The following is a 9,036-nucleotide window of genomic DNA, read 5'->3' on the forward strand; positions in this document are numbered from 1 at the left end:
GATATCCTAGTCATTTCGGTTTATTTCTCATGTGAATCCCATCTCTACTATTGATATGTATGAATGTGGGCGCGCTCTAAATGACCTCGAGTTACTAAATTTTGCTCAGATTTTGAGAAGTATGAATGGGCATTTCAGAGTGATTTCTATGAAATTTTAATTTAAATTTAAATTAATTAAAATAATTTAGATTTTTGAGGTAACTTCTGAAAAAATATTTATATTTTTATATGAAAATGAATGAAATTATTTATATGAAAAATATTTTTTTTGCATCGTTTTAATAATCAGACAATTATCTTTTTCATCTTTTCAATGATTCAGAATTTAATTCCTGTAAGATTTTTAGACCTATATATATATATAATTAGGTTTTAAATGTATTTTGGAGAATATTTCACAATAATATTTTCATTGCTGTGAATGAAACGGAAATCGGTTTCATTGTTTCTTCCAATACGTAATCGCATGATTTTCGTTCATTGTTTCATGCTAGAGAAGAAGGATTCTAATTAATAGCTGAGTAGTTTATAGACGAATAAAAAATGAAAATCGCGTTATTTAGAAGGTGAATGAACTGGACATAATAGAGCTCTGACGTCATGGAGCTGAACTCCATTAAAAAGGTTCTCATACATGATGAACAGAACTTATGTAAGACTATTAAAACTACACTGTTTGAAATCTAGATTCTAGTATTGTGCAATTTTTCCTGGAATTGAAAGTGATATCTTCAAAGTTTGGCTCGGAACATTTCTATGAAGTTAAATCTTATGAATGCACGTTTGCTTTAGGAGAACGTTTCTTATTGAGGCAGTAAACTACAAGCGTGTATGCCTGTGAAAAAGAACTTGCTTTTTCAAATTAAATTTTGTTTTCTTTGATGCTTGTCTTTATCTATTTTACTCTGCTACTAATAACTGAAAGAACTGAAAAAATAATGTATTTCTGAAAGTCACTTGCACCCAGAAAAGATGATACCTCGTGTATTTTTATTTAAAGGATTGGTGGAACTGTACTTCCTATACAAAATTTTACCGATCTTTGAATATACTTGTACATGATTGGCTGTACTCCTACATCTATTGTGATATGTACGCTGTAAGTAACAAATTTATTTGCATATTTAAATGAACCACATAATGCAAAAATGCTATAAGTTCTCTGTTTCGAGAACAGCGTTAGTTCATTTGGAAGACAAGTTGAATGATGCGTTTGTGTTTGTATTTTAGGGAAAATATCCATCTAAATTTAATATGCACCACACTGATGGTATTTAAATATTTATATCAAAGAAAAGAAAAGAAATCTTTAATAAGCGTTTTAAGAATTCAGTGTTAAGTTTTAAGCTGAAATTCACATATATTATTCTATTTATAAACTTAACAAAAATCTTAGATATTATAAGTTAAAAAAGAATTGAAGTGGATATTTCTATCCAAATTCATAATTAAAAAAAAGCCTATTAATAAAAAATTTAGTGAAGAAACAATAGTAAATATTAATTTCTTTCTACATAAAATATAACGCTGTATAATTTTTAGATTGTATTAAATCTTTAATATAATCTAATTAATTGTATTAAATCGTTTTTAAAAGCATCAGAATATTTTGCTTTTTAAAGGTATTTGATTATTTCTCGCTGCTTCTCTTTTGTTTAGATTTTGAAAAGCAGAACTGTTGCTATGTTGTCAGTTTTTATGCTATCTGCAATTGTTCACGAATATATCGTAGCCATTTCTCTCAGATTTATATTCCCTCCTTTATTCACATTATTTTACATAGCTGGTAGTAAGTATCCTTTCATGAATTACTTTTTAATTATTCTAAATAAAAACATATTTAAAGCACGTTTATATCTGTGTACTGTACTGCTTAAAGCACGTTTTATTATAAGAACATCAGAATACAAGATATAATAACCGTAACCGATTATATGTCATATACATAATTTTTTAAATCATTAATGAATACCTAGAAATTTTCTTCATATTAATTTGCAATTTCTTTTTCTTATAATTTTAATTTTGCTTCAGTTTCTTTATAGTATTGTTTTCACTACTGATCTGAGTATAAGTAGGACAATGAAAATTGACTTTGAAAAATAAAAAATAAAGTTCAAAAGTTGACTGATTCGGCCCTGAAAGGCCCTCTATTCGTCATAAAGTGCTAATTAAAAATCCTGACATGTTGTCGAGGTACTCTTTGTTCCTTATCCGTTGTGGCACCTTCCCGATAAGGTGGGAAAAATCGATTTTTAGCTGTCTTTAGACTAAAAACCGTAAAAAAGTAAAAATGAAATCGGTTTTTAATAGTCCCTATGCTAAAAAAAAATTGAAATCTGTTTTTAACTGTATCTAACCAGAAACTGTAAAAAAAAAAGAAAGCAAAAATGAAATCGATTTTTAACTGTTTCTAAATCAAAACTGGTAAAACCTTCAAGAAAAGGAAGTTTGGGGATGATTTGCTTGAGAAATTTTCAGTATACTGTCCACCGTTTCCTCCTGCCAGCTGAAGGAGCAAAACTGCATGTTTCACAACATATCGGAGTGTTTCAGTGGTGATAATATAAATGTGTTGCATAATGCATGTTTGCAATTCACCTAAGACCGCATTCGGACGTCTGTACACAACATTTATAGGTAACTCCACAGGGTTCAAGTATGTTGATCGTAACGGCCAAGCTGTTGGAAAATGGCGACTGATAATTTTGTCATTTCCAAAGTGAAGAATCAAGATCTGCTTTGCTGTGTTGAAATGTCCTGGGGAGTGCTACCCAGCATAAAAATTGTGATGTCCACATCCACTCTGTTGCAGTGTTGAAATGAGTTGTTGCGCAAAAGAGATTCATAACGTATCCTATTGACTGTACCGGTTATAGGATTCAAAATATCAATCTGTTCAAAAATTAAGCAATCAATAATAAAGGTTGCCGTAAACTCTCACCACACGGTGCCCTTTTGAAAATGAAGAGGTAATGGTTGCATTTGGAACACATTCTCTCTTACCAGTGTTTTGGAATTGTGAATGTCGACAGAACTTTGGAGAATTAAATGGGCTTTTTTGTCTACAAAATGATTTATGGCTATGCATTGTCCATTTCCTTTGAAGCAAAAAAAAAAAAAAAAAAAAAAAAAAAAAAAAAAAAAAAAAAAGAACCGGCTTCAGTAATAGCTCCTCGTTTTGACAGATCAATAGGAAGTAACTCCTGAAAATGTGTAATTTTGAATGGGTAGTATTGCAAGAATGACAAAATCATGCACACAGATATGTCTGAAGTCTGGAAAATTCCCTATATACTGCGCATTACCAGAGCAGTACTTGGCACTTTCTATAGTGGTGTAGCCACATCCTCCCCTGATGTCGAAGCAATTGCTTTCCTCTCTATGCCACATTTCACTTCAAATGAGCCCGTCTCTTCAGCTTTATCAATCATCTTCTTCAGACCGAATGCTGTTATTTTACCGGAACCGCTTCTAAAATCCCGTAACGTCCGGGATTACTTGAAGGTAATTTTCGCATAGTCACCATTCTTGTAAAAATATTCATAGTAGAGACACGACTATCTTCTGAAACGCAGAAACTGCTTGTTCCTTATTTTTATCACAAGAATAATGTGAGCTGCGCATATCATGTCTCTGAATTTGCACCTTTAAATTAACACATCTTTTAAAGCAACAGATTTCAACATACTGTGAAGAATACAGCCCCATATATCGGTAAACTTTTGAATTTTTTCATTCATAAAACGAATTTTTCAATATGAAATATTGTGTCATTCTGACCAGTAGTTCTTTATTAACAGCCTTTTGAAAGTGCAATTTTAATTATAATCAACCGATACATTGCTCTACTATTTAAGAAATATTAGCTCCAGTATGCTTTATTTAAGCTCATATTATTAAATACTCTTTTTTATAGGCATAAGAATTATTTAGCCTCTCTTTTAACCCTTATTATATGAATAATCATAATTTATTAAATTTTGGCATGTTATATCTAAATCAAAGTTACATAAATATCTAGTTTTAATTTATTCAAATTTTTCCAATTTTTGTATTCTTTTGTAACTGTCTCGATCTTAATTTTTTTTTAAATTTGCACCAAACTATTAATAAAAATCCAACATTTTTTTTTCAGTTATATTCATTTTTATGACTCGAAGAAGAACCTCAAACTTCTGGAACTTTTTCCTTTGGTTTACTTTGTTGCTAGGATATGGACTTTTACTAGTTTTCTACTCTTTGGAAATGTCTGCCAGGATCAACTGCCCGAGGATTTTAGTAGGTTTTTCCTCCTTTAATTTAGTTTTACTTCCTACACACGAAGTATAGAAAGAGAAAATATTATACACGTCAAAAAATTGCAAGTCGAGACTTCGTTGAAACTCAACGTTTCAGAACTGCCTGAATCCGAAAAACACGTTTCTGGAAGTATACTTGTCTGTCTGTGAACACGATAACTAAAAAATGGTTTGAGCTAGCCGAGCGAAATTTGTTGTATGGTTTTTACAACAAATTTGAAGATTTCTGTCAAAGTTTGAACAAGATCATTTCAAACGAAGGTCTGTCCCTTCAATTGTTCCAGTATATCTTAACACGATAAATATCAAACAAAAAAGCTGGATGGATAAAATTTGGTACCCAAATTTAAAATTTAAAGTGTAGACCTGCATTTAATTTAGAACCAAATCCGTGCAGGGCTTAACCATCTTTCACAAGCTTTTCTTTACTTTTTTCTACACTTTAACGTGATGACTAAAAGATTTTAAATATGATATGTGATTTTGAAACTATCATTGAAGTTTTATGTCAAATTTCATTTTTAATTGGACGGGAAAAAAGTATATACATTCGATTTTCTGGTACTTTGTACTAACCAAATCCTGGCGATTAATCGCCAAAAATCGCATGCTCTTTCGTAATCATTGTCTAATATCTATTCTCTATCTTTCCAATTGCATTTAAACAGAATTCAAAATCCCAAAAATCTGAAGGACTGAAATTTGATTTATGGGTTTATTATCATAATCACAAATCTATATAACATTTTTTAGATTAAATCTATCAAAGAATGAAAAGCTTGTTGGTGTATCCGTTTGCTCGTATGTGAATTCGAAAATTTATAAATGCTTTAAGCTAATTTGCGATCAAACTTGCAAATCTGTATAAATTAAAGAATCTAATTGCTCTACTGGAAGTTGACTTGCAAAAGAAGTGCTCGATTCTTTTCTTTACGAGACGGAACTAAGCACAGAACGCAATATATTAGATTGTTGAGATGATACTTCCGTTATTTGAAAGTTGGGGTATAACGCATCCACATCTCAGACCTCAATGTTAATGACAAGGATGCATCTCAGACCTCAATGCATCCTTGTAACTTTTTTCCTTTATAAATAAATATCTAGAAAAAATGGAGTTTTTTTTATCACTTAGCATGATTATTTTCACTATCACTCAATGTCTTTCTATCACTTTCAATTTATCACTTAGCATTTTATCTTGTAATAAAATTATGTTGTTTTGGTTTGGGGTGTTTGAAGCCTCGAAATGCACGGGCAGAAAATCGGCGATTTATTGCTTTGAGGCACCAGTTTTTTGCTTTTAGGGTTGTTAGAAAATGATAAAGAAGATTGTCACATTTGGTGACTTATAGCCAACAAAAGGTATAAAATAGCACGAATGTTTGCCATGCACCCGATTCTCCGGTCTGGCCAATAAAGTTGAGGGACGTTGGAAGTTATCGTCCGGAAAAGCGCACAGAAGAAACGGGAAATGAACGCGGAACAGTGAGAGAAGTATCGAAAGCTATATAATATATGTTTTTTTTGTTGTTTTTCTTAGTTTTCAATTTTCCTGGCTAGCAAAAATTTTTGGAGCTCGAACGATTTTGAGAGTTAAAAAAAAGTCGTTTTCTAAATATCGACGTATATGCGTAATCTGATATTTACGTAATTGTTTAAAACCGGTTTAAACTGGCTTTGCAAGAAAAAAATCTGGCCTCGCGAAAAAATTTTTATTGATTTTAAGATTTATTTATTGATTTTAATATGGTCAAAAACCATCGCTTTCCTAAATGTTGGTGATTGCGAGATATGAGTCATGTGAGAACATGTTTTTCTATCGGATCGATACCACTTAATTTAAAACAAATAATGTTATCATATGATTACTTGAAATTTGCGATAGCAGATTTCAATTTTTTTTTTTTTCCCCCTTCTTTTCTTTCTACGAGTTCTTTTAAAAATGGATCACATATAATTTTTTTTAAAATATATATTATGATGAAATTCATTTCAGATTTAGAAATAATTATATTTAAAAAAAAATCATGCTCGCATTGACAGTAGGTTCGTAGTAATATACTAATTAGCATAAACTTTCTGCTTTAGATGCGTAAAAAATTTTGAGTTGTATTAAATATATTTCTGATTTCCAAAGATTCCAAACTAAAATGATGGATATAATAAGATTAATTGTGATAGATTACTTTATACAATATCATGTTCCTCAATAATGAATAATTTATTATTTTTAATTTCCTTTACAGGATTCTTGGCTAGACTATGCAGTTCCTCGGTTTCTCCATTGCAATGTGATATCTTTCCCAGTTTAGCGTAAAAGTTTAGTTAAAAAGCTTTTTAGTAAAAATATAACAATCTAACTCGACCTGTATTCTAAATAAATAGAATTCCGGACAATCCACTGAAAATTTAATTTTAGATATATGTTTAACATGTATTTGGAAATAGAGTGCCTCTAATTTTGGGAGACTTATTTAAGTAATATTGTAAATTATAAATTTTCGAATATGTCCAAACTTATTTGAATATCATTAAGAGTGTATCTCACTTTCTTTAATTATAAACAAACTTTTAAATCGATGAAATTAAGTATGTCTTACTACTGTAGATGTAGAATTCTAGAAACTTTTACAGAAATGGAAGCTTTCAGGTTTACTAAATCTTTTTTAAAATATTTTAAATCAGTTATATCTGATTAATAATTATTAAAGAAAGATAATTCAACTAAAAAATACATTTTCTTTAGAACCGATTTTTTGCTATTGGATAAAAACTTATTTGTCACTTTTTTTTACAATATGATGAATTTCTAAGAAAAAAAATCTTTATTCTAAAATGTACCGCTGTTGTGATATTAATTTTCTGAAAATCTTGAAATTAAAATATATTTTCTTTGAACTCACTTTCCTCTCTTTCTAGGATATATGGATTATTTTCTTGAGAATATTTTTTCACTGTATTATGCTTAGTCTCTGTTAATACTAGGCAGATTTGTCTGATTTGTATGTGGAAATTTATTTATGTGTTCAGTTGAGTTTTTGAGAAAAAACTTTTATTTTTAAAAATTGTGGTTTGTGTTAAATGGTTTTATTCTGATTATTCACAAAGCTTATTGAAAATGGAATAATTTTCCTGTTCGCAGTACCAAGTTTCCTTCTTTTTTTCTTTTTTTGCTTTTTATTAGATTTAAATTATTTTGCAAAAAATTAACATGTATCATTATCTATACTTATATAAAGCTCAATGTGTGTGCGTGCGTGCGTGCGTGCGTGTGCGTGCGTGTGCGTGTGTGTGCGTGTGTGTGTGTGTGGGTGGGTGGGTGGGTGCTCTACAGGCCAGACCATTTCACCTACACCTACCAAATTTGGTACATGTATACCTTGGAGGTCGGGAATGTGCACCTGGGGTTCCTTTTTTTGAATTTTTAATTAGAATTTTAACTTTTAATTAAAAACTAACTTTCCCGCCAAACAAATTATTTCTTTCCCCACCGCCAAATGAGTAAGGCTTCAACATTTTTTCCCAACAGCAATGAGGCTTAGGCGTAACATTTTCCTGCCGATTAATTCAAACGATTCTATTCATTTTCTTAATGTTTTATGCATTTAAGATTAAAGATTATTAATTAATCGATCTTTCAGATTCATTCTGAAGTACTTTTGAATTAAAATAACTCCGATTAAAGGAAATTAAAATTTTCTAATCGGCATAGCGTTACCCCAACTGGCGTAGAAATTTCAAGCATTTGCGTTACCATAATTGGCGTTGAAAATTCACGCATGCGTATTGTGTTCTGATTGTCGACAATGGATACGGACTTCGTTTTGAAGGTTTAATATGTTTTCGACAGATTATTTCAAAGGATTCTGTTTATTTTCTTAGTGTTTGATGCATTTAAAACTAAACAATGTTAATTAATCGATCTGTTCATGATGAATCTCAGAAAATTTTGTAGAAACCTTCTTAAGATATTACATAAATTAAGAAAGATATTCTTAATTTTGCATAAGGTTTAGCTTAAATGCAAAGCGACTGTGTATTCAGTACTCATATTTTAAAAGAAAAAAAATTCATTGTTTCAGTAAAAAATTTCCTTATTTAAATTGCAATTTAACCATTTCCACTTTAATTTAAAGCATAAATTCTACGGGGGCTAAAAGAACATTAGGAAGATACATATTACGTTATAGTTGAAGTCTTTATAATATTATGAATGAATTATATGACTATCAAAATTTGTAACTTTAAAATATTTCCATGAAGAAACTATTAAAATACGAGTTACATAAAATATTTAACTATTAAAATTTTAACGAGCATTAATATTGGTGAACCGGTTGGTCGCCAAGTTTTTTCCCCCACTCTAATGAGGCTAGGGTTAACATTTTTCGGTTACAACATTTCTGTATTTTCCGTAAATTTATGCTTTAATTTTATTTTAGAAGTATAATATTTGGAATAGTTCATAGTAAGTGTGGGAATAATGGACAAAAATTACTAAAATAAATTTAAAAAAAAAAGAAAAGAAAAATATATTTAAAAAGTTCTCATTTTCGAGACTCAAACTGAAGACCAGCAAAACTAAGTGGCTCGTGCTGCCTATATGGCCACGAAGCTTCGTACCTGCAGCGCGTCTGAATGGTCTAAGACTCTCATTAGGATTATCCACTAAAAGTTTTAACATGGTGTCATTCTGGTCTAAAAGCACAATGTTTTGAATAGGAATGAAT

At 30.3% G+C, this 9,036-nt stretch overlaps 1 protein-coding gene across 1 annotated transcript; it reads left to right on the top strand.

The window, feature by feature from the left end:
- The first annotated feature begins 763 nt into the window (after nt 1-763).
- Nucleotides 764-7,042, top strand: LOC129978143 (sterol O-acyltransferase 1-like). Its single transcript, XM_056090611.1, has 4 exons — nt 764-1,101; nt 1,662-1,791; nt 4,141-4,283; nt 6,553-7,042. The coding sequence occupies exons 1-4, from the start codon at nt 1,093-1,095 to the stop codon at nt 6,616-6,618; spliced, it is 348 nt and encodes a 115-aa protein (XP_055946586.1). The 5' UTR covers nt 764-1,092; the 3' UTR covers nt 6,619-7,042.
- Nucleotides 7,043-9,036: the final 1,994 nt, after the last annotated feature.

The sequence above is a fragment of the Argiope bruennichi genome, chromosome 1 (assembly GCF_947563725.1).
Source record: "Argiope bruennichi chromosome 1, qqArgBrue1.1, whole genome shotgun sequence".
Taxonomy (NCBI): Eukaryota; Metazoa; Arthropoda; class Arachnida; order Araneae; family Araneidae; genus Argiope; species Argiope bruennichi.

Bases quoted from the DNA above. Each gene is read 5' to 3' on its own strand.
- LOC129978143 (XM_056090611.1), top strand. The intron at 1,792-4,140 runs GTAAGTATCCTT...TTTTTTTTTCAG, and splicing joins ATTATTTTACATAGCTGGTA to TTATATTCATTTTTATGACT. The intron at 4,284-6,552 runs GTAGGTTTTTCC...TTTCCTTTACAG, and splicing joins TCAACTGCCCGAGGATTTTA to GATTCTTGGCTAGACTATGC.